At 43.7% G+C, this 26838-nt stretch overlaps 1 protein-coding gene across 5 annotated transcripts; it reads right to left on the bottom strand.

The window, feature by feature from the left end:
• Positions 1–927: 927 nt before the first annotated feature.
• LOC118372998 (zinc finger protein 574-like) lies at positions 928–25923 on the bottom strand. 5 transcript variants are annotated; one of them, XM_035759047.2, is made up of 10 exons: positions 25667–25923; positions 23855–24012; positions 19140–20748; positions 18700–18938; positions 18291–18470; positions 17829–17926; positions 15915–16009; positions 11663–11811; positions 3288–3575; positions 928–2066 (listed from the first exon to the last, which is right to left on the bottom strand). In XM_035759047.2, exons 2-10 carry the CDS (start codon positions 24008–24010, stop codon positions 1470–1472), a joined length of 3411 nt encoding a protein of 1136 aa, XP_035614940.1. In that variant the 5' UTR covers positions 24011–24012; positions 25667–25923; the 3' UTR covers positions 928–1469. The 5 variants fall into 5 exon arrangements, with proteins under 5 accessions (XP_035614940.1, XP_035614942.1, XP_035614943.1 ...); XM_035759049.2 differs by lacking the exon at positions 25667–25923 and adding an exon at positions 25370–25476; XM_035759050.2 differs by lacking the exon at positions 25667–25923 and adding an exon at positions 25355–25446.
• Between the last annotated feature and the right edge of the window lie 915 nt (positions 25924–26838).

The following is a 26838-nucleotide window of genomic DNA, read 5'->3' on the forward strand; positions in this document are numbered from 1 at the left end:
CATCCTATCTGATGTGTGAGATTACAGTGGAGCCCATAAAGGCCATCCTATCTGATGTGTGAGATTACAGTGGGGCCCATAAAGGCCATCCTATCTGATGAGATTGTGAGATTATAGTGGGGGGCCATCCTATCTGATGTGTGAGATTACAGTGGGGCCCATAAAGGCCATCCTATCTGATGTGTGAGATTACAGTGGAGCCCATAAAGGCCATCCTATCTGATGTGTGAGATTACAGTGGAGCCCATAAAGGCCATCCTATCTGATGTGTGAGATTACAGTGGGGCCCATAAAGGCCATCCTATCTGATGTGTGAGATTACAGTGGGTATCTGATGTGTGAGATTACAGTGGAGCCCATAAAGGCCATCCTATCTGATGTGTGAGATTACAGTGGAGCCCATAAAGGCCATCCTATCTGATGTGTGAGATTACAGTGGGGCCCATAAAGGCCATCCTATCTGATGTGTGAGATTACAGTGGGGCTCATAAAGGCCATCCTATCTGATGTGTGAGATTACAGTGGGGCTCATAAAGGCCATCCTATCTGATGTGTGAGATTACAGTGGAGCCCATAAAGGCCATCCTATCTGATGTGTGAGATTACAGTGGGGCTCATAAAGGCCATCCTATCTGATGTGTGAGATTACAGTGGAGCCCATAAAGGCCATCCTATCTGATGTGTGAGATTACAGTGGGTATCTGATGTGTGAGATTACAGTGGGGCCCATAAAGGCCATCCTATCTGATGTGTGAGATTACAGTGGAGCCCATAAAGGCCATCCTATCTGATGTGTGAGATTTCAGTGGGTATCTGATGTGTGAGATTACAGTGGGGCCCATAAAGGCCATCTGATGTGTAAGATATTTCATGGTGAGGACCACGTGTATTCCTCCTTATAAAATGATAGAAGCGTTGGAGAAACGGTGAAAGCTGAAGCCTTTTATTAAAAAGAAAACAGAGGACATTTTATGGGCGACTCAAGTCCAACCCAGATAAAACTCACTCTAAATAATATTGACGGTACACACTCTGGGAATACTTTTACAATCAGCTTTTCTTTCAACTTCTCATTGTAAACAGGATAAATGCTTTACCATACAACTGCTGCTTGCTTCACTGGCTTCGCTGTACGATTTCAACATTCTGCTCTTCCGAACTAAGAAGCACTTCTCAAAGCTTAAGGGCGACACATCCGATCCTTCACTAAACTCTGTTAAAATCAATTCATATGTAGATCATCAAGTAAATGAAACAATATTTTGGTCCATTTAACAAGAATAGCCCCGGCACTGAGGAAACAGTAAAAACTATACATCTTGATTTAACTCAACACTATTTATTTATTTTTTATTTCACCTTGACTAACTGAAAATCCTACCATCTTTCAGTCTAACTCCGTCTCAGTCTCTAATACATTCTATCACAAACCCTCTCCTTTCTACCCTATTCCTCCTCTACAGTCCCTTCTATGAGATGGTCTCCTCTAGGATGAACTCTATGGTGTGTGGTACGTCCTGTCGATCTACCACAGTGACCGAGGGGATCTCATGTCCCTCCATGATGGCTGACAGGGAGGGGACAGAGATGGCCTGACCACCCAAGAACACCACCTGGGAGGACCCAGCCTGCCCAGAAAACATAGCCCCAGAGGAGTGCTCTGAGACGGGCACGGCCGGCACCATCACCCCCTCTGTGGTTCCATCCGCCTGGACCAGCAGAATGGTCTGCACCGCCGACTCCCCCTCGCCACCCAATCCCGTCCCTGTAGACAAGAGCACCCTCGCCCCTTCCGCCTCTACGTCGTTGGCCGTGGTTCCACCCGTTCCGTCGTCGTGGAGACGGATGTGTTTGTCGAGGTTGGAGCGTGAGCGGAAGGCTGAGGGGCAGTGGTGGCAGGTGTAGGGCGTCTCTCCGCTGTGGATGCGGGCGTGCTCAGTAAGACGGCCAGCCACACTGAAGGCTTTACCACACACCCAGCAGCAGAAGGGCCGCAGGCCGCTGTGGATACGCTCATGGTCCTTGAGGTGGGGCAGCTGGCGGAAACGCTTCCCACACGTAGAACACTGAGAGAGGAGGAGGAGGGGACATGTGGGGGACAGACAGGGCAGAGAGTGGGAGGAGGGGAAAGAGTGAAGAAAGGGGAAGAGGAGAGAGTGAAGAGAGGCAGAGAGTGAACGGAAAGAAAGAGGGAGGAGAAGTTGAATAGGAGGAAGAAGAGTGGCGGGGAGAAGGATGGGTAGGATCGGAAAACATAACGAGAGAACGAGGAGAAGAGCGGACATTAAAATTCTAGATTTCATATCTTGAAAACTGTTATGAAAAAATATTTTCTGAAACACTTCCCCAAATTTGTAGACACAGCACTTCTGGCTGAAGAGGCAGAAGAACAGGAGGGGTAGAAAAACAATGTGTGAGAAGAGAGAGAGAGAGATCTAGGGAGGGCAGAGGACAATGGTAGGTAGAGATAAAGAACAGAAAGAGGGACACAGGGGACTGAAGAGAAAAAAAGAAGCTGACAGAACAGAGCTGCACTACTACTGCAGGACATTTATCTTTTTCCACACAGCAGTGTTACCTACCTGTCTGCCATACTGAATGACCACAGAGACAACGCCTACCATTAGTAGAACCAAAGGGAATCGGCAGGGACATTCTCACCAATAACTTTACAGCTTTGATTACATTTTTATTGAACTATAGAAGCCTGGGGCTGTTCTGCCACAGATTGTGCCACAATGAGCAGAGGCTGGTTGGTCTTGTGTTTAGGGCATTCCTGCCTTTGCGGGCGGTGCCCTGTGGCGCTGGGTCCCAGAATAGTAACACAGAGGGAGATGGCAGGCTCTAACTCAGCCCCACTCATTAATCATAGGAAGTGTAGAGGGAGGGAGGACACCATCGGGCATAATACACTGGGGTGACCACAGCTTGTATGTTTTAGATGAGATGATTAGATGAGTTTATCAGTATTAGTATACATATTTACAACTGTAACAATGATCCATTTCCATTGGGGGGTGGGGCAGGGTGAATGTCCATTGGGGGAGCAGCAGGGGGGAAGTGAGAAGTGAATGAAAAAATAAAAGGCAGAACCACGACCAAAGTCTTGTCCAGGCGGCCTCTTCTGCTAAACAATGTGACAATCTAATTGATCCCTTGTAGTAGCCTGTGTTTTAAATCACTTCAGAACAAGACACACCATAACGAACGTCAGTCGTGTGAAGTAGATAACCCACCACGCACACACACACAATCAATCAATCATCTCCACCTCCCCACCCACTTACCTCGAAGGGCCTCTCATCGGTGTGGATCCTCATGTGGACGTTGAAGGTGGAGGTGTAGGCAAAGTCCTTCCCACAGATCTGGCAGTGGAACCTCTTGGAGCTGCGGCCCTTCCCCAGAGTCCCCTGGCAGTGGGCCACAATGTGCTCCCCGAGGGCCGAGCTGGAGGCGAAGCGCCGTCTGCAGGGGGACAGGGGGCAGCGCAGGGGGGTCTGACCCGTATGGGACAGCCGATGGAGGTCCAGACCCTCCTGGGTCATACAGCAATGACCACACATATCACACTCCACCTGGATGGCAAGAGAGAGGGAGGGGCACATGTATAAGGAATAACTAGTGAAGAAAAGATGAAAGGATCCTACTATTACAGTATCCATGTCTATAAGTTACAGTATCTGTAGAGAAAGATTCTACTATTACAGTATCCATGTCTATAAGGACAGTATCTGCAGAGTAAGATTCTACTATTACAGTATTCATGTTTATAAGGTACAGTATCTGTAGAGTAAGATTCTACTATTACAGTATTCATGTTTATAAGGTACAGTATCTGTAGAGTAAGATTCTACTATTACAGTATCCATGTCGATAAGGTATAACTAGTGTAGAGTAAGATTCTACTATTACAGTATCTATGTCTATAAAGTATAACTAGTGTAGAGTAAGATCCTACTATTACAGTATCCATGTCTATAAGGTACAGTATCTGTAGAGTAAGATCCTACTATTACAGTATCCATGTCTATAAGGTACAGTATCTGTAGAGTAAGATTCTACTATTACAGTATCCATGTCTATAAGGACAGTATCTGCAGAGTAAGATTCTACTATTACAGTATCCATGTCTATAAGGTACAGTATCTGTAGAGTAAGATTCTACTATTACAGTATCCATGTCTATAAGGTATAACTAGTGTAGAGTAAGATTCTACTATTACAGTATCTATAAGGTACAGTACCTGCAGAGTAAGATTCTACTATTACAGTATCCATGTCTATAAGGTACAGTATCTGTAGAGTAAGATTCTACTATTACAGTATCCATGTCTATAAGGACAGTATCTGCAGAGTAAGATTCTACTATTACAGTATCCATGTCTATAAGGTACAGTATCTGTAGAGTAAGATTCTACTATTACAGTATCCATGTCGATAAGGTAAACTAGTGTAGAGTAACATTCTACTATTACAGTATCCATGTCTATAAGGACAGTATCTGCAGAGTAAGATTCTACTATTACAGTATCCATGTCTATAAGGTACAGTATCTGTAGAGTAAGACTCTACTATTACAGTATTTATGTCTATAAGGTATAACTAGCGTAGAGTAAGATTCTACTTTTACAGTATCCATGTCGATAAGTTATAACTAGTGTAGAGTAACATTCTACTATTACAGTATCCATGTCTATAAGGACAGTATCTGCAGAGTAAGATTCTACTATTACAGTATCCATGTCTATAAGGTACAGTATCTGTAGAGTAAGATTCTACTATTACAGTATTTATGTCTATAAGGTATAACTAGTGTAGAGTAAGATTCTACTATTACAGTATCCATGTCGATAAGGTATAACTAGTGTAGAGTAACATTCCACTATTACAGTATCCATGTCTATAAGGACAGTATCTGCAGAGTAAGATTCTACTATTACAGTATCCATGTCTATAAGGTACAGTATCTGTAGAGTAAGATTCTACTATTACAGTATCCATGTCTATAAGGACAGTATCTGCAGAGTATATATATATATATATATATATATATATTTATATGTATACATATATACATACACACACACATATGGCAATTTTGTTATCTAGAATGAACCAGGTTTTCCACTAGGATTTTGCCTGTGCTTTGCTACAGTGTATCCCGTTTATTTTTTTTATTCTGAAAAACTCCCCAGTCATTAAGATTACAAGCAAAACCATAACATGATGCAGCCACCACTATGCTTTAAAATATGGAGAGTGGTACTCAGTAATGTGTTGCATTGGATTTGCCCCAAACATAAAACGTAGTTTCAGGACAAAAAGTTAATTGTTTTGCCACATTGTATTTGGTACTTTACTGCCTTGTTGCAAACAGGATGCATGTTTTGGAATATTTTTATTCTGTACAGGGGCCCTTCTTTTCACTCTGTCAATTAGGTTGGTATTGTAGAGTAAATAAAATGTTGTTGATCCATCCTCAGTTCTCCTATCACAGCCATTAAACTCTGTAACTGTTTTAAAGTCACAATTGAACTCATGGTGAAATCCCTGAGCAGTTTTCTTCCTCTCTGGCAACTGAGTTCGGAAAGACACCTGAACAAATTCTTATTTACAATGACGGCCTACCGTGGAACCGTGGGTTAATTGCCTTATTCAAGGGCAGAATGACAGATTTTTACCTTGTCAGCTCGGGGATCGATCCAGCAACCTTTCGGGTTCCTGGCCCAACTGTCTAACCACTAGGCTACCTGCCGCCCCAATTGACACACCATCCTAAGTGTAATTAATAACTTCACTATGCTCAAAGGGATATTCAGTGTTGCTTTCCCCCCCATTTTTACCCATCTACCAATTCTTTCCAATGCATTGGAAAACCTCTCTGGTATTTGTGGTTGAATTTGTGTTTGAAATGTACTGCTCGACTGAGGGACCTTACAGAGAAGTCCTTGCAACTTATGTAACTTGTTAAACAAGTTTTTACGCCTGAACTTATTTAGGGGTTGAATACTTATTGACTCAAGACATTTCAGCTTTTCATTTGTAATTCATTTGTTAATATGGGTATTGAGTGTAGGCCAGTGACAAAAATTGTCAAATGTAATATATTTTAACAAAGCTAAATGTGCGAAAAGTCAAGGGGTGTGAATACTTTCTGAAGGCACTATAAAAGGTATAACTAGTTAAGAGTAGTATCCTACTATTACAGTAGCCATGTATATTTAAGCAATAAGGCACGAAGGGGTGTGGTAAACGGCCAATACACCATAGCTAAGGGCTGTTCTTATGCACGACGCATCGCGGAGTGCCTGGATACAGCCCTAAGCCGTGGTATATTGGCCATATACCACAAACCCCAGAGGTGCCTTATTGCTATTATAAACAGGTTACAAACATAATTAGAACAGTAAAAATAAATGTTTTGTCATACTGTCTGATATACCAGAGCTGTCAGCCAATTAGCATTCAGGGCTTGAACCACCCAGTTCAAGTACCTTTATTTAACCAGGCAAGTCAGTTAAGAACATATTCTTATTTTCAATGACGGCCTGGGAACAGTGGGTTAACTGCCTGTTCAGGGGCAGAACAACAGATTTGTACCTTGTCAGCTCGGGGCTTTGAACTCGCAACCTTCCGGTTACTAATCCAACGCTCTAACCACTAGGCTACGCTGCCGGTATATCAGAGGGTTGTACAAAACATTTATTTTTACTGCTCTAATTACATTGGTAACGAGTTTATAATAGCAATAAGGCACCTCGGGGGTTTGTGATATATTGCGTTGCGTCGTGCCTAAGAACAGCCCTTAGCAATGGTATATTGGCCATATACCACACCCCCTCGGGCCTTATTGCGTAATTATACAACGGGTATGCTGACAGGTTACAACCACATTCCAGCCGGTGTCTATTCTACAAGTTACCACCGGCTAAATCTATGATACTATTACAGTAGCCATGTAAGGTACAATTAGTGTAGAGTAGGATCCTACTATTACAGTAGCCATATATATTAGAGTTCGACCGATTAAAATCAGCATGGCCGATTATTTAGGGCCGATTTCAAGTTTTCATAATAATAGGTAAATCGGCATTTTTTGGGCACCGATTATGGCCAATTACATTGCAATCCACGAGGAGACTGCATGGCAGGCTGACCACCTGTTACACGAGTGCAGCAAGGAGCCAAGGTAAGTTGCTAGCTGGCGTCAAACTTATATCTTATAAAAAAACAATTCTTCACATAATCACTAGTTAACTACACATGGTTTATGATATTACTAGGTTCACTAGCTTGTCCTGCGCTGCATATAATCAATGCGGGGCCTGTTAATTTATCATCGAATCACAGCCTACTTCGCCAAACGGGGGATGATTTAACAAAAAAACATTCATGAAAAAAAGCACTATCGTTGCATGAACCATAAACATCAATGCCCTTCTTAAAATCAATACACAGAAGGATATTTTTTTAAACCTGCATATTTAGTTAAAATAAATTAATGTTAGCAGGCAATATTAACTAGGGAAATTGTGTCACTTCTCTTGCGTTCATCAACTAATTTGGCAGAATTTTACATAATTATGACATAACATTGAAGGTTGTGCAATGTAACAGCAATATTTAGACTTAGTGTTGCCGCCCATTGAATAAAATACAGAACGGTTCCGTATTTCACTGAAAGAATAAACGTTTTGTTTTCGATATTATAGTTTCCGGATTTGACCATATTAATGACCAATGGCTCAAATTTCTGTGTTTATTATATTATAATTAAGTCTATGATTTGATAGAGCAGTCTGACTGAGCAGTGGTAGGCCGCAGCAGGCTCGTAAACATTCATTCAAACGTTAATGCGTTTGCCAGCAGCTCTTAGCAATGCTTGCTTCACAGCTCTATTTATGACTTCAAGGCTACCAACTCCTGAGATTAGGCTGGCAATACTAAAGTGCCTATTAGAACATCCAACAGTCAAATGTATATGAAATTCAAATGGTATAGAGATAAATAGTCGACGCGTCATAACTCCTATAATAACTACAACCTTTAACTTCTTAACTGGGAATATTGAATAACTGGGAATATTGTCCCACCAGCTTTCGTATGTTCTGAGCAAGGAACTTAAAACGTTAGCTTTTTTTACATAGCACATATTGCACTTTTACTTTCTTTACCAACACTGTGTTTTTGCATTATTTAAACCAAATTGAGCATGTTTCATTATTTATTTGAGACTAAATAGATTTTATTTATGTATTATTTTAAGTTAAAATAAAAGTGTTCACTGTTCATTCAGTATTGTTGTAATTGTCATTATTACAAATATATATACACTGCTCCAAAAATAAAGGGAACACTAAAATAACATCCTAGATCTGAATGAATGAAATATTCTTATTAAATAATTTTTTCTTTACATAGTTGAATGTGCTGACAACAAAAATCACCCAAAAATTATCAACGGAAATTAAATTTATCAACACATGGAGGTCTGGATTTGGAGTCACACTCAAAATTAAAGTGGAAAACCACACTACAGGCTGATCCAACTTTGATGTAATGTCCTTAAAACAAGTCAAAATGAGGCTCAGTAGTGTGTGTGGCCTCCACGTGCCTGTATGACCTCCCTACAACACCTGGGCATGCTCCTGATGAGGTGGTGGATGGACAGCCAAGTCCTGGACAGTCTGTGGTGCAACATGGCATTGGTAGATGGAGCGAGACATGATGTCCCAGATGTGCTCAATTGGATTCAGGTCTGGGGAACAGGCGGGCCAGTCCATAACATCAATGCCTTCCTCTTGCAGGAACTGCTGACACACTCCAGCCACATGAGGTCTAGCATTGTCTTGCATTAGGAGGGACCCAGGGCCAACTGCACCAGCATATGGTCTCACAAGGGGTCTGAGGATCTCATCTCGGTACCTAATGGCAGTCAGGCTACATCTGGCGAGCATATGGAGGGCTGTGCGGCCCCCCAAAGAAATGCCACCCCACACAATGACTGACCCACCGCCAAACCGGTCATGCTGGAGGATGTTGCAGGCAGCAGAACATTCTCCACGGCGTCTCCAGACTCTGTCACGTCTGTCACATGTGCTCAGTGTGAACCTGCTTTCATCTGTGAAGAGCACAGGGCGCCAGTGGCGAATTTGCCAATCTTGGTGTTCTCTGGCAAATGCCAAACGTCCTGCACGGTGTTGGGCTGTAAGCACAACCCCCACCTGTGGACATCGGGCCCTCATACCACCCTCACGGAGTCTGTTTCTGACTGTTTGAGCAGACACATGCACATTTGTGGCCTGCTGGAGGTCATTTTGCAGGGCTCTGGCAGTGCTCCTCCTGCTCCTCCTTGCACAAAGGCGGAGGTAGCTGTCCTGCTGCTGGGTTGTTGCCCTCCTACGGCCTCCTCCACGTCTCCTGATGTACTGGCCTGTCTCCTGGTAGCGCCTCCATACTCTGGACACTACGCTGACAGACACAGCAAACCTTCTTGCCACAGCTCGCATTGATGTGCCATCTTGGATGAGCTGCACTACCTGAGCCACTTGTGTGGGTTGTAGACTCCGTCTCATGCTACCACTAGAGTGAAAGCACCGCCAGCATTCAAAAGTGACCAAAACATCAGCCAGGAAGCATAGGAACTGAGAAGTGGTCTGTGGTCACCACCTGCAGAACCACTCCTTTATTGGGGGTGTCTTGCTAATTGCCTATAATATCCACCTGTTGTCTATTCCATTTGCACAACAGCATGTGAAATTTATTGTCAATCAGTGTTGCTTCCTAAGTGGACAGTTTGATTTAACAGAAGTATGATTGACTTGGAGTTACATTGTGTTGTTTAAGTGCTCCATTTATTTTTTTGAGCAATATATATATTATATATATATAATATAAAAAAAAAAATTAAAAAAAATCAGTTGATTAATGTATCGGCTGTTTTTGGTCCTCCAATAATCGGTATCGGCGTTGGAAAATCATAATCGGCCGACCTCGAATATAGATAAGATAAGGTATTCTACTATTACAGTAGACATATATAAGGTGCCATACTATTACTGTAGCCATATATAAACTCAGCAAAAAAAGAAACATCCTCTCACTGTCTCAACTGCGTTTATTTTCAGCAAACTTAACATGTGTAAATATTTGTATGAACATAACAAGATTCAACAACTGAGACATAAACTGAACAAGTTCCACAGACATGTGACTAACAGAAATGGAATAATGTGTCCGTGAACAAAGTGGAGTTCAAAATCAAAAGTAACAGTCAGTATCTGGTGTGGCCACCAGCTGCATTAAGTACTGCAGTGCATCTCCTCCTCATGGACTGCACCACATTTGCCAGTTCTTGCTGTGAGATGTTACCCCACTCTTCCACCAAGGCACCTGCAAGTTCCCGGACATTTCTGGGGGGAATGGCCCTAGCCCTCACCCTCCGTTCCAACAGGTCCCAGACGTGCGCAATGATATTGAGATCTGGGCTCTTCGCTGACCATGGCAGAACACTGACATTCCTGTCTTGCAGGAAATCACACACAGAATGAGCAGTACGGCTGGTGGCATGGTCATGCTGGAGGGTCATGTCAGGATGAGCCTGAAGGAAGGGTACCACATGAGGGAGGAGGAGGTCTTCCCTGTAACGCACAGCGTTGAGACTGCCTGCAATGACAACAAGCTCAGTCCGATGATGCTGTGACACACTGCCCCAGACCATGACGGACCCTCCACCTCCAAATCGATCCAGCTCCAGAATACAGGCCTCGATATAACGCTCATTCCTTCGACGATAAACTCGAATCCGACCATCCCCCCTGGTGAGAAAAAAACACGACTCGTCAGTGAAGAGCACTTTTTGCCATTCCTGTCTGGTCCAGCGACGGTGGGTTTGTGCCCATAGGTGACGTTATTGCCGGTGATGTAAGGCAGGTCCTCACCAGACAACAGGCATACAAGCCCTCAGTCCAGCCTCTCTCAGCCTATTGCGGACACTCTGAGCACTGATGGATGGATTGTGTGTTCCTGGTGTAACTCGGGCAGTTGTGGTTGCCATCCTGTACCGCAGGTGTGATGTTCGGATGTACCGATCCTGTGCAGGTGTTGTTACAAGTGCTCTGCCACTGCGAGGACAATTGGCTGTCCGTCCTGTAGCACTGTCTTAGGCGTCTCACAGTACAGACATTGCAATTTATTGCCCTGGTCACATCTGCAGTCCTCATGCCTCCTTGCAGCATGCCTAAGGCATGTTCACACAGATCAGCAGGGACCCTGGGTATCTTTCTTTTGGTGTTTTTCAGATTCAGTAGAAAGGCCTCTTTAGTGTCCTAGGTTTTCATAACTGTGACCTTAATTGCCTACTGTCTGTACGCTGTTAGTGTCTTAAAACGACTGTTCCACAGGTGCATGTTCATTAATTGATTATGGTTCGTTGAACAAGCATGGCAAACAGTGTTTAAACCCTTTACAATGAAGATCTGTGAAGTTATTTGGATTTTTACGAATTATCTTTGAAAGACAGGGTCCTGAAAAGGGACATTTCTTTTTTTGCTGAGTTTACAAGGTATTCTACTATTACAGTAGACATGTGTATAAGGCATCATACTATTATAGTAGCCATTTATATAAGGAATAACTAGTATAGAGTAGGCGGCCAGTGTACCTGTCCCATGGAGCGTCCCCGTCCCTGTCCCCGGCCACGGCCCACAGTCTTGTCCTCCTCTGAGCTGGTACAGCGCTGCAGATGGATGTCCAACACTGACTGGTTCAAGAACTGGGAGGAACAGTGGGGGCACAACACTGGCTCCTTATCTGGGGAGATGGAGTGGGCAGGAAGAGTTAATTACTTACTAAATTAGTGTTTATCACATTCCAAATAGTGTTTCGAGACTGTACATGAAATCAATTGAAATACACTAAACATGGAAAGAACAGGGATGTATGGATTGAGTGTGTATTTAGACAGTCACAGGCCCTGGTCACAGGCCCCTCCTGTCCCTACTAGAGGTCGACCGATTATGATTTTTCAACGCAGGTACTGATTATTGGAGGACCAAAAAAAGCCGATACCGATTAAATCGGACAATTTTTAAAATAATGACAATTACAACAATACAGAATAAACACTTATTTTAACTTAATATAATACATCAATAAAATCAATTTAGACTCAAATAAATAATGAAACATGTTCAATTTGGTTTAAATAATGCAAAAACAAAGTGTTGGATAAGAAAGTAAAAGTGCAATATGTGCCATGTAAGAAAGCTAACGTTTTTAAGTTCCTTGCTTAGAACATGAGAACTTTTAACGTGAGTCTTCAATATTCCCAGGTAAGAAGTTTTAGGTTGCAGTTATTATAGGAATATTTCTCTCTATACGATTTGCTTTATCTTGGCCAGGTCGCAGTTGTAAATGAGAACTTGTTCTCAACTAGCCTACCTGGTTAAATAAAAGGTGAAATAAAAATAAAACAAATTTCATATACATTTGACTATTGGATGTTCTTATAGGCACTTCAGTATTGCCAGTGTACCAGTATAGCTTCCATCCTTCTCCTCGCCGCTACCTGGGCTCGAACCAGGAACACATCGACAACAGCCACCCTCGAAGCAGCGTTACCCATGCAGAGCAAGGGGAACAACTACTCCAAGTCTCAGAGCGAGTGACGTTTGAAACGCTATTAGCGTGCACCCCGCTAACTAGCTAGCCATTTCACATCGGTTACACCAGCCTAATCTTGGGAGTTGATAGGCTTGAAGTCATAAACAGTGCAATGCTTGAAGCATTGTGAAGAGCTGCTGGCAAAACGCACTAAATTGCTGTTTTAATTAATGCTTACGAGCCTACTGGTGCCTACCATCACTCAGTCAGACTGCTCTATCAAATCAGACTTGATTATAACATACAGAAATACGAGCCCTAGGTCATTAATATGGTAAAATCCGGAAACTATCATTTCGAAAACAAAACGTTTATTCTTTCAGTGAAATACGGAACCGTTTCGTATTTTATCTAACGGGTGGCATCCATAAGTCTAAATATTGATGTTACATTTCACAACCGTCAATGTTATGTCATAATTACGTACAATTCTGGCAAATTAGTTCGCAATGAGCCAGGCGGCCCAAACTGTTGCATATACCCTGACTCTGCGTGGAATGAACGCAAGTGACACAATTTCACCTGGTTAATATTGTCTGCTAACCTTTCTTTCAGCTAAATATGCAGGTTTAAAAATATATACTTCTGTGTATTGATATTAAGAAAGGCATTGATGTTTATGGTTAGGTACACGTTGGAGCAACAACCGTCCTTTTTCGCGAATGTGCACCGCATCGGTTATATCTAGCAGGACACGCTAGATAAACTAGTAATATCATCAACCATGTGTAGTTATAACTAGTGATTATGATTAATTGATTGTTTTTTACAAGATAAGTTTAATGCTAGCTAGCAACTTACCTTGGCTTCTTACTGCATTCGCGTAACAGGCAGGCTCCTCTTGAGGCAGGTGGTTAGAGCATTGGACTAGTTAACCGTAAGGTTGCACGAGCTGACAAGGTAAAAATCTGTCGTTCAGCCCCTGAACAAGGCAGTTAACCCACCGTTCCTAGGCTGTCATTGAAAATAAGAATGTGTTCTTTAACTGACTTGCCTCGGTAAATAAAGTTGTAAAAAATATATATATATATTTTTTTATGTAAAGACATTGGCGTCCAAAAATACCGATTTCCAACTTGAAATCGGCCCTAATTAATCGGCCATTCAGATTAATCGGTCGACCTCTAGTCTCTACCCACCAAAACACACACTGGGTTAGAGGGTATTCTATCTGTATTGTCATCCCTCAGTATAGGTTACAGTATGTGGCTTAAGGTAACTTATTTATAGACACACAGACAGACACATGCACTACTGTTGCCAGTCTGGATATTGGTGAACACACTCAGGCTCTCTGTCTGCTTCTGTGAAGCTAAAGGAGCAAAAGAAGAGGAGAGAAAACGAGAGAAGGTGCTGAGGTTTGTGGTTTCCCCATCTTAGCCACCGGCATCTACAGTTACCACGGCAACTCCAACCCAGCGGAATCCTCCCTCCCGGCTGGAGCATTCACCAGTCCCCACTGAGGAGCCCTCCGTTGAAACATTTAATAAGGATCCTCTCCATCAACAGAGCATTAACTAATAATCAATGGATCAATTCCAACCAATCACATCTCTCTCTCTCCGAGGTGCACTTATCTCTGACCCCACTGCACCGATGCTGTCAACGGCAGCCATGTTGCTTTGACGCCAGACCCGATTAAGATCAGCAGATATTTTGGTGGGGTCGATTCGATAGACCAGAATTGGCAAATACCCGTTCATCTTTTAAATCCCCCAGTTTGGGAACATTTAGGCTTCCCAGTAGATTACAGGGGTGATGGATAGAGTTGTGGATAAAACGGTAACACTAAGTCGCCACGCTCAACAAGAATAGCCTATGTAGCTAACAACACTTCAAATATGTTGACACATTTACGGCAACATCAGTGGGCCCCAGTATACCAGAGTAAGATGGAAACGCAAAGAAACTACACCGTCTTCCCTCTGCATTCAAGTAGCCCGTAGCAGCTGATTCTGACCGGGCCAAATAAATTACAAGAGCGATAGGTAGGCAATGGTTTATACTTTTTACAGCCTGGTTTATAGCAGCGGGTATGTGCCCATTCCTGGTGGTTTAGAATAAGGCTTTTTAGCACCTTGTGAAAGTGCTCAAGTCACGTTACGAACTTCGCTGTTGCACCCAAGTTCTTCCAGTTTAAAAGTATTTTGTAAGGCATTCCAACCCAATGGCACAAAGTACATAAAAGCCCTTTTACCAAATTCAGTTTGGACATTTGGAATAAAGTCCTGTGAACGGAGAGTACTCACCACATTTCTGAACAATAAAAATGCCCAAATAAAATGGTAGTAAACCCAAAATGGCTTTGTAAAAAACAGTATACCAGTGACTGAGCCTACGAGTGACTAGAGAAGGCCAGCCAACCCTGGTATATAAAGTGCAGTGGTGAGAAAGGGTTTTGCAGTTTAAAATACATCTCAATGCTCCATGGTAAAGGGTGTCAGTTGATCTCAAACACTGAGCGGAAACATTCATATATAAAATATCTCCATAGTCTAGTAAAGGCATAAATGTAGCTAATACTAGCCTCCTTCTGGCTTCAAAAGAAAAACAGGCCTTATTCTTAAAATAAAATGCCAACTTCAAATATCCCAAATATGCAATTTAAAAAGAGAGGCCGTTATCAAATAAACTTCCAAGATATTTATGAGGTTACAGTCTTAATCTCATTGCCCTGACAGGTAGTAATAGGTAGTAATAATTCTTGCTTTAGAAAACATTTGTTTAGTTATGTCAGTATTGAGGATATTCTTCAATTGACACAAGGTATGTTGAACAGTATAAAAAGCAGTTTTCATGTTCTGGAAATCTTTTGTGTGAGATGACAACAATAAATAACAATATCATAAGAATAAAAGTGAAGTTGTGCATTTTGCACATTTTTGTCTAAATTATTTATATAAAATAATGAATAAGTGGGGACCAAGTAGAGAGCCCTGGGGTACACCATTACATACAGACAATTTAACAGACATGAGCCAATCGAATTGAGTGCACTGAGTTCTATCAGACAGATAGTTAGCAAACCATGCAACGGCATGCTCCAAAAGACCTACGCTCGACAATCTCTGCCTCAGTATAACATAATCACTACTGTCCTCATAATCGAATTCATTATGATCTAAAAGGCTAAACTGATCCTAGATCAGCACTCCTACTCAGACGCTTTATGGATACAGGCACTGGTCTCTCTTTCTCGTCCAATGCTTATCAGACACACAGGGCAGCTGAGAGGAGAGGGGAGGAGCTACCTTCGTGAATGAGGGAGTGCAGGTCCAGCTCCTTCCTGCGTTTGAAGGCCTCTCCACAGACAGAGCAGGGGAACGGGTGGCTGGTGTGGAGCAGTCTGATGGACAGAATACAATGAAGGGAAGAGAAAAGGGAAAGAAGTGTAAACAACAACTAATGTTAATAATACACTTCTGAATAAATTACTACAGAAAAATAAATGTTTTGGGGTTTTTTTCAGAGCAAAAAAATGAAAGAGGGGTAAAAACAAAGAGCTATAAAAAACTAGGGCTATTAATACAGTACTGCAATGAGCAACATGTTTTTCTTGGAAGCTGAGAAAGAATTTAAAGCTGTGAGGAAAAGGGACAAAAGGAGCACCACCATTATCAACAATATGTGCAGCAGCTGACTGGTACTACTAACACTGCAGTGTGTCATTTGTAGATGCATGTAAGCCACGCTTCAATGGCCCACTGTAATCCTCCTCCACAGAGGAAGAATAACACACACAACCACATGCTGGCTATCACCTTAGTGTCACAGTATTAGGATTACCTCCAGACCTGTGTGCTTAGCCATGTTGTTAAGCCTTTTAAGGTTCAACACGGAGTCATTAGGTGTGTCATATAATACAATGGCTGCAGATAAACAGGTGGTTTCAGTGTGTGATGAGATATGAGAGCCTATGTTTATCCATTCCATAATGGCAGGATATAGCCCTGGGGAAGGAGAGGGAGGAGAACCACTGGGATGTATTTAACTGGCTGGATCAGTGTTGTGTTTGATGACTAGCGCAGTGTTTCCTCGCACCCTGGTCCTCCAGTACCCCCAACAGTACACAGCTTCGTTGTAGCCCTTGACAAACACACCTCATTCAACTCATTGAGGGCTTGATGATTAGCTGACAAGTTGAATCAGGTGTATTTGTCCAGGGTTACAATAAAAATGTGTACTGTTGGGTTTTTTATTCTAACCCAGCATTAAAACCCTCAGATTCCACTAATCAACCCTGGCTAGCAGGTGTTTTAGTGCTCGCCACTAGCCAATGCATTACAAGCAGCTGAGTCAATGTCCTTGGCAACGATAAAGAAATAATGATTATGAATCACTGAAAAATACATTGTGTTCTATATATAATTCATGACTGATGATAGTGAATTTGTAAAGTACTTAACCCCATCGTTTAATATTAGATGGTAAACATAGTGTGTGTGCTATGGACCACTTATAGCCCTATATAAACTGTCTGGTCGATCATCCCTCTGCACAGGGCTGACAATAGGAATCAATATTTCAGGCAAAGATGACCCTGAGAATTAAAGCTTAAAGCTTCAGTCCAGGTCTTCACACCCCCCAGTGTTCGCTAATGAGAGGGGGTGTAGGGGTATGAACCGTCCCCTTTCAGAGACGCTGGGACTTCCTGCGTCCGGCCTGTGTAGGAACAGCGTCCGGCCTGTGTAGGAACAGCGTCCGGCCTGTGTAGGAACAGCGTCCGGCCTGTGTAGGAACAGGGTCCGGCCTGTGTAGGAACAGGGTCCGGCCTGTGTAGGAACAGGGTCCGGCCTGTGTAGGAACAGGGTCCGGCCTGTGTAGGAACAGGGTCCGGCCTGTGTAGGAACAGCGTCCGGCCTGTGTAGGAACAGCGTCCGGCCTGTGTAGGAACAGCGTCCGGCCTGTGTAGGAACAGGGTCCGGCCTGTGTTTGGGTTATGTGTAGCACATCTCCTGTTCTCAGTCCAGTCTTATGCTCTACTGTCACTGTAAATACAGTACCGTGGTGTGTTTGTTTCTCCCTGTAAAACAAGCAGGGTCCAATCAAGGTAACTTACACATTGAAATGTGTTCCTTGTCTAATCTAGTTCTGTGAAACAGGACTTTGGGGTTGATTTCAACCTGCACATTTGATTCACAGTCACAGCCCAGTCACGGTCGTACCTGTGCTCCTGCAGCTGTGGGTCAGTCTGGAAGCAAGCAGTGCAGTTGGGACAGGCGAACAGCTGGCTTTCTCCATCCTCCCCCTCTGGTGTCCTCTTCTGCAGGGATGTCATTGACACAGCACAACATCAGGGGAAACAACTAACAGCCTGTCTCAATGTGTACAGATATTTGTTCCAGCCCAGCATCAACACACCCGATTGGGCTGGAACAAAACCCTGTTCACGTTGTGGCTCTCCAGGACTTTTCTGTGGTGTGTTCAGAGATGTTCTCATTGTAAGACATTCTAAAAACAATCAGGTAATCCAGGGCTGTGTCCCAAACGGCTCTGCATTCCCTACATATTCAACTACTTTTGACCAGAGCCCGGTGAGGACTAGAGCCCAATGGGGACCAGAAAGTAGCGCACCACATAGGGAATAGTGTACTTTAGGGTGCAGTGACCCCCCCTCCATGCCTGACCTTCCATCGGGACCTGCGACGGCGGGATTTGGGCTGGCTGTGGGTGAGGCCATGCCTCTTCAGGACACCCGGCTGGGAGAAGCGCTTGCCACACACGGAGCAGGGGAAAGGTTTGGTGCCCATGTGGGTCAGGCTGTGGCGCAGCAGGTTGGGAGAGGACGCAAACGACTTGTGACACACCTGAATTAACCAAGAAGAAGAAGGAGGATGAATTTGATTGACGGAAGCCCAGTACAACATCGCTATTTCACATCGTCACATAGATTAAACAGAAAAATAAACATTCAGTATATAATAGGAAGCTGCTCCTAACTAACTCCTGCTACTTGTTGATACACAACTAGTTTCAGTCATTAACATCAATATTTCACAGCATGTTCAATAGAACACATGTCCAGTCTTGCAGTACCTTGCAGGTGAAGAGCTTCTCTCCGGTGTGGCTGAAGACGTGAGCGCGGAGGAACCCCCTGCGTGTGAAGGTCTGGCCACAGTGGGGGCAGACGTGGGGGAGAGGGGTGCGGGACCAGTCCTGCATCAGCTTGGCTGGAGGAGGGAGGTTGGTGTCCAGTTGTTCCCCCACTACAGTCTTCTCCTCCTGCTCTTCCTTTAGGATGACTGGATTCACCTCTTTACCCTGGTCTTTGTTCTCTGCCCAATGAGGAGAGAGCATGGTCAGAAACTAGCGACGGTCCGTCAAAATAACCTTAACAATAGTGAAACGTAGCAATATTCAGTATGGATTGGAATTAGTTATGATTCCTGGCACCCTTACAGCAGAGTTAAGTCTTCCCATTGAGTTGAACCCAGCTGCCAACGGGTTGAACCCAGCTGCCAACGGGTTGAACCTACCTTTGAGATCGTTGATGCTGCGTATCCTGATAGCAGGTATTTTCGCCGGTGAGCCTGACGCAGCACTGGACGAGGCGGCAGGTGGGGACAGCATCCTCTTTGGGGCGCGGGGGCTTCCCTGGAGGGCTGTGGCTGCTCCTGCCCCAGTCCCTGGTTCCCCACGGTGCTGGCGTCGGTGGTAAAGGTACTGGGTGGTGTTCATGAAGCTCTGGCCACACTGGGAACAGTGGTGGAGGGGCTCGTTCAGGCCGTGCTTGTCCCTACGGTGGGCACTGAGCTCTGGCCCTTTAGTGAAGCTGGCTCCACACTGGGCACACAGGAAACTCTGGCCCTGGACCACCTTAACCAGAGCAGAGGTAGAGACAGTGGAAATAGAGGGGGTTCCATCCCGGTTCTGCTTCTCAGTTCCATTGTTCTGGGAATCCACCACCCCCACTGTCTCCTCTTTAGACTCTTCCACCACCTCTTGCTGCAGTGTTAGTATTTTGTAATACTGGTAATCTGCATCCTGCATCTGTCCTCCCTGGGCCTGGGTTTGTGTGACCCCCTCCTTGCCTTTCTCCTTGTGCTGCTTGCGGTGGTAGAGGAAGAGGGTGGTGTTGAGGAAGCTCTCCCCACACACGGTGCAGTGGTGCAGGGCTTCCTTGAGGCCATGCTGGGCCTTACGGTGGGTGACCAGCTCAGACACCATGCCGAAGCTGGAGCCACAGTCCACACACAGCAGGCTGGACGGGGGCTTGAGCTTCTTGGCTGCCTTCATCCTGTAGTAGTAGGACGTCTGCTCCTCCCCAGGGTTATCGGCTGAGAGATCCTGGGAGGGAGCAGGGTCTGGGGGGTCCTGGGAGAGAGCAGGGTCTGGGGGGTCCTGGGAGAGAGCAGGGTCTGGGGGGTCCTGGGAGGGAGCGCGGTCTTGGATGGACTGGCTGTCTGGTGCAGACTGGGCTGCTGTAGATGAATGAGCTGCCTGAGCCTGGATCTCAGAGGCTTTAGATTCAGTGGATTCCCCTACGCTCTCTGTTTCTAGCTCTTCCTCTCCTCCTTCCTGCCCTCTGTTGGTGGTGTTTGGCAGATACGTGTGATCCAGGGTGGCTGATGTGTCCTCTACACTCATCCCATCCTCCTCTTTCTCTGCTGGCAGCTCAGACTTCACTACATCCTGCTGTTGCTGGGTTTGTTGTGACCTCTCCTGAGTCCTTCCTCTCCCTCTACCCCTTCCTCTGCCCCCTCCTCCTTCTTGGTCATCCGGTGAGTTTGGTTTGTACGGTTCATCTGGACCCAGGTCCACTTCCACTTCAGCCTGACCGTGCTTCCCCCCTCCCTCTGGGGCCAGTTCTGATCCAGATCCGGTCTCTTCTGGTTGTGGTTCGGTGGGTCCTGCCTTGGTCTGAAGACACTGGCCATGTTTGCGGTGCTGCTGCCAGAGGATCAGGGAGTGAAACAGGGTGTCACAGTCGCCACACTGGTACAGGATCTTGGGCGTGTCTCCTGAGGGCTTATTTGGGCTAGCCATGGCCAGACCTGGTGCACCAGAGCTGAGCAGCACAGACGAGAAACTGTCCTTGGTCTGAGGGGCAGGCGATGGAGCAATGGGCTCGGTATACACCTGTTGCTGGAGAGAGGGAAAGAAAAAGAGAATGTGAGAAAATAAGACAAAACAGAAGCTGACCAGTCTGGACAATAATGAGTGAACGAAAACAATATATATACAATATATTTTGGTGTCAAATTGAAAAAACTTGTTTCCATGGCAGTACTGGATAGCAATACCATCACAGGCAACCAGGTATCCTAGCAGTTACAAGGTTGGGCAAGTAACAGAAAGGTCGCTGGTTTGAATACCCGAGCCAACAAGGTAAAAAAAATAATTTGAGTGCTGTACTACTATGGCTGACCCTGTAAAAGAACACATTTCACTGCACCTACGTGGTGTATGTGACAATATTTGTGTTGTTGTTGTTGAAAAAGTCCATAGTCAAATGAAACAGGAACAGTGTTTTTGTCAGGCAGATGAAGGATGACAAGAGAGGAATATAATAATAGAGTATTCAGAGGACAGAGGGGTCAATGAGAGCAGACAGAGCAGTCTTTAGATCAACAGAGCCGGGGAGGGAGGGTTTCTCTGAGCGGGGGGTAAGGACTGAAGGGTAGGGCGATGATAAATACCACAGGCCTATCAGTTGAGTTCAGAGGGCCAGTCCGTGGCGTTTGAGAACTGCTCGTTGATCCATTAGGACGATAAGAACAATCAAGGTCGAGGTTAATGATGTGTTCCTTCAGGAGTGTCTTCATTCAAGCAGAGGCACCACTGTGGCTCATTCTGTTATTAGTAGCCTAGACTGATTACTCCCAGCTTGTTTCTACTTTTGGTAATTTGTCATTGTTAGAATTGAGAAATGCAGAAATATATTTAGTATAGTATAGAGAAACAGACTGCTATTATGGATATATTTAAATCTCCATAGTCTTAGTAAATGTTTTTTGTTTACTTGTTTTGATTCCGCAAACAAACTAAATCACCATTACAATACATTTCAGTAATGTCTGATTTATTTAGTTTCATAGTAAATACTCATAAATCAATAGTTTTAGCTCAGTAAGGGAGCTGAGTTATAAAACCAGACTATGTAACTTGAACTGCCGCTGACACTGTTCTTATCCAACGTGGCAAAAACTAATCCTGCGGACCGTCCGGAGCTCTTGAAATAGTGTCATGTACGTGTGTATTCATATGTTCTTGATGAGAGTGCATTTTCAATGTGACGCTGGTGGTTGAGTCACTGTCTCCTAGAAGGACTTGAGACAGGAAACTGTGTCTACATCCCAAATAGCATCCTATTCCTTATAGTTCTCTACTTTTGACCAGGGCCCATAGGCCTGTTTGGTCAGTGAAACTGGCTAGGGTGTATAGAGGCCTGTACAATAATGAATTGATATAATTACCGATTCCAGAACTGGACTTCAACTCAGGAAGTGCACTAAAATATTACACATGGGTCAACATGTCATTAAAGTAACTGAGGGAGCACACCACTGCTGAAGTTTCTTTTTAATAACACTTAATCTGTCCCTCTTGGTAAGCAAGATGGGTAATAGGAATGTCATTAAATACATACATATTACAAAGTGGTTCTACCACAGTGTTCATTTTCCATCTTCCTTTTTAATGCTAAAAAGCAAAGCTTCTAATTTCCTACTAAACCTCTTCCATGTAATTACAGTTCTCTGGATCTGAACAAGTAAAAAAAAAGGTTTGGTATAATAGCAGCCTACATTAATTTGAAATGTAAACACCCCCTGTTTTATAGCAATGTCGCCTTTAATGTTACACAGAAATGATGATAATCTAGCAAATGAAGTCTGAATGGTAGTAATAAGGCAGCTGACGGCAGAGCAGGGGCCAGAATGCCATAAGGCACTTAGGTTTTATAGAATGTTTCCACAGCTGATTCATCTGTGAGGAGGCCAATGAGCCATCCATCAGGAGGAGGGGTGGAGCTGACTGATTCATCTTTCACGCTCCTTTTCTCTCCCCACTGGCAACAAGATGCAATCTGCCTGTCACTCATGACACCAGGCTTTATGGTTCTGAGCTTGAGGAGACCGTCACCATGGGAGGCTGGGGACACGTTTCGGAGAGCGACGCTGGTAAACGTAATTCACGGTCGACGGCTCACTATTTTAAACCTCCGAGCACACTGTAGCTGTCCTTACGAGGTAGCGATACAGTGGAACAAGTGTTACTCCCTCAAATTACATAATAACAGAAAAAGTATCTGTACATTTTAATATTATAATTCAATATTTGATGTAGAAAGTAATGTGATCTGTCATATTTTTATTTTATGTATATTATTTGTTTGTTTGTGTACGGTGGTTTTTGAAATATGTGTTCTTGACCAACTTGAATATTGTATTATCTATTTTTATCCCCAAAAATAAACAAAAAACAAGGACAGTGCTGGTCATCTAATTTCCTATTATGACTCAAAGAAAATGGAATGGAATGTTCTCACTCATGAACTTTCAGACATGCAGATATTCTGTAGGACTTCTTTGTAGAACTGCCACTTAACGCAGTACAACATTTGGATGAACTGTGTCTCAAAGGAATACGTCTCAGTGAACTGAAAATTCCTGGTTATGCGTGTCTTAACGGAGGATCTAATTCATTTTGTACTTGGTAGAATGCAGTGCAGTTTTGTAGGCTACAGTGCTTATCAGAGTCCAAAACCTGTACGTGTCTGCACAGCAGTGTTCTAGAGTGTTGGACCGTTGGCTTTCATTTTTGAATTCTCAGTGTGGCTCAAGCTATTTTTCAACCGTCACCACATTCAAACTGGTGCCGCATTGGTTGGGAACTTTGAAGGAGCGCGGTCGGGTTGTGTCTCCCCCAGAGATGGACCACTGGACTATCACGGCTCTGCGCTTGTGGACTGTGAATTACGCTTCAGCCTCACAAGGCTTTCCAATTCACATGGGAAGCCTTGAGCACAACAATGGCGACACTATGAAATGTACACACTTACTGCATTAATAAAATGTAATATAACAATAACAATAATATATGCCATTTAGCAGATGCTTTTATCCAGAACCATTTAGCCTAGATGTGGAAAAGATGAGAAAAGTTTAATAAAATGTTATTGTTTATCAATGTTCTAGACCTAGCCTATTTAGTTTAAAATGTCCATGGAGTTTGAAGCTTCCACTATTACCTGAGTCTGTAGGAAGGGGATGGAGACGGGGGTGGGGGCCCCACTCCCCACGTTCTCTGTGGTGCAGGTCAGCTGGTGGGCCAGCACCTCCTCCAGGGTGTCAAACTCTTGGTAGCAGGGGAAGCACATGTACACAGCGGCACTATCCATCGCCATACCTGCAACAGGGAGAGAGAGGAGATGTAGACCAAAACAGTGCATTACTGATCATATTCAATTCAGGTTGGGTGTTCTGTTTGATGTTTGCAAGCAGGACATGCACTCAATTATTACCCTACAATATATCCTAACTAATATGTTATTAACATACCCTAAATGTAGCCTATCCCCCCACCAGCTGATGCATCAAAATATCATTATATTTAATTGTAGACCGATTGAGAATGTGTTGTATTACCCAATGTATAAATGCTTGCAAGTCCTCATTTAAAATGTGAACGATGTAAAAATGTTTGATTGATGTCATGTTGTAAACATTGCCCTCTACTGATGGAAATTAGTATCTTCACGTGTGCCTGGGCTTTGGTCAGACAGGAGATTTGAACTTTCAGACAAAATGGCAGTAGGTAATTGTTATTTTGTCCACACTTGGTGCTCCTAAAGGTAGAGAATGTGTGCATATGTAACACAAATTTAACAAAAAAGCAGTAAAAACTTAAAAAATTGTCACCCGAAGAGAGTGGATGGGGTTAATAAAAAATACACTACGTGACCACACTACTGCCGTTTTCGTCCTCATGCTAGCTAGCAGTAGCCACCGCAGCCAATTTGGAATGGCAGTGTCATTCAGTGGACATGCCATTCCATAATGGCTGCGGTGACTACTGCATAATTCCTATTTTCTCGATGGAGCAGTGTGAATAAATGTAACATTTGGAGTGAAGTAGCATATCACATCCCTGCATTGAGGTACGTTTTCCGACCCATAACGTGTGCTGGCTCCAGTGTCTTAATGTAACCATGATTGCGTTCTGACTCCAGTGCAGATGTGTAAGCATGTGGAATGGTAGAGTATCTTCTGGCAATAATAATATATTCAACAATGGTACGTGATTAGGTCATGATTGTAGACTACTACACAGCCTTATAATTTCCCCAACAGAACTACAGAAAATAACATGCAAAACAATACGACAAACAGCTAATACCAATTAGTGGAATTGTGTACTGACATTAAAGTACTGCACATTGCAATACGTTCACACTAACTTGTGTCATTACAGTACAAGTTAGTGAATGGCGCCAAATGAATGCCAAAGGTGATCCAGACAAATCCCGGAGGTCAGCAATTTAGCCGTTTGCTATGTTGTTATGGGGCGGCTGACTCGCTGGTGGCACTGGCAAGTTTAGATTGGGTTTAACTAGCTTAACCAACTAACGTTACAAGTTAGCTGCATGTTTGTAGGAAGATAAATAACGTTAGCATTTTATGTATTGTCTGACAGCTAGCTGCTAGCATTTCCGCGTACAAACAATGCAAGCAACGTTAAGCTACATTACCACGATTAATATCACCTTAAAACTGTTTGAGCTTTATCAATACAAGTCAGTTGTCTGGTTAGCTAAACTAATCCACCACTGTCTGCCAGTAGTCGCTCTGAAGATATTTTATGTGCTTTGTAAAAACGACGAAGAAGGGTGGCATTCACTTCTTCGGTGGTGTAATGGCGGCTGCAGTTTCGATGTAAACGTTGGATGTCTCCCCCCGTTGAGACTCCGTGAAAACAGAAATCAGTCCCAGAAATGTTGTCCTGGCTGATGTCACATTCCATCCATAAAAAAACAAAGTCAGATAATTACAAATTAACTCACCGAAAACTGAAGCCGTTATCTCTTGAAGAAACAAGTTGTGTTATTGTTCCAACATGTTAACAAGGCTTGAGCGGATTGGCTGTCTGCTCTGTCGTACGCCGTACACCAATAGCATTCGGCTACACTACACAAAAGAGCGCACTTAGCGTATGACTTTGGTGCAACATCATGGCTGTCTAAAGTCCCAAACAGAGCACTTACATTGTTGTTGTTCTGTTTATCAACTCGGTTTTCAATAGTTTTTGTAGCAAATACGATAGTTCATGCAACTTTCATTTAAATTAAAATGTTTTATTGTCACATACATATGCAGTGAAATGCTTACAGTCAGCCATAGTATAGGACGGCGCACCTGGAGAAAATTAGGGTAAAGTGCCTTGCTCAAGGGCACACGTCGACAGATTTTTCACCATGTGTATGCGAACCAATGACCGTTTGGTTATTGCCGCAACGCTCTAACTGCTAAGCTAATTAGTTTGACCTTTTTTTAATGTAAACATCTTGGAAGTTGAGCTGTAATCACAACATGATCATGATGCAGTTTATGGCTATGTGCTATTCATTCATAAAACCTCTGAAAGTCTTGAGCAAGGGCACATCAACATATGTTTCACTCATGTTGGTTTAAGTATTCAAACCAATTACTTTTCAGTTACTGGCCCAGTGTTCTAACCAATAGGCTACCTGCCACCCTACCCAATTAGTTTAACCTTGTATTTTTGTCGGGTAAATTTCAACATGAACATGATGCAGCTTATAGCTTTGTGCTATTCATTCATAAGACCTCTGAGGGTCTTGAACTAAGACCTCAATAAATCACGTTTTCAACTCTTAAGCCCACAGTAACTGAATGCATATCTATTCCTCAACAGGCTGCTGAAGCACCATTATTCTGCCCCGTCAAGCATTGTATCCAGTAGTTGGTAGAAAGTATGGACTGTCTGTCCCACAGCATTTCTTCTCTCTCCCAGGCTGTTCGGGAGGACGACCGGTTCAACCCGACACCAAATGGTATTAAAGAGGCAGCCGGGCACACAGCCAGGGGAGGGCCAGCTAGGGGCCACTCAATCTCCACGGAAACTGCAAGCTGCTTGACGTGCCGCAGAATAACATTATTCAACCTTGACGCATTGTATGACAAGTGGAAACAAACCAGACATGTCCTGCATTGA

The sequence above is a fragment of the Oncorhynchus keta genome, chromosome 31 (genome assembly GCF_023373465.1).
Source record: "Oncorhynchus keta strain PuntledgeMale-10-30-2019 chromosome 31, Oket_V2, whole genome shotgun sequence".
NCBI classification, from domain to species: domain Eukaryota; kingdom Metazoa; phylum Chordata; class Actinopteri; order Salmoniformes; family Salmonidae; genus Oncorhynchus; species Oncorhynchus keta.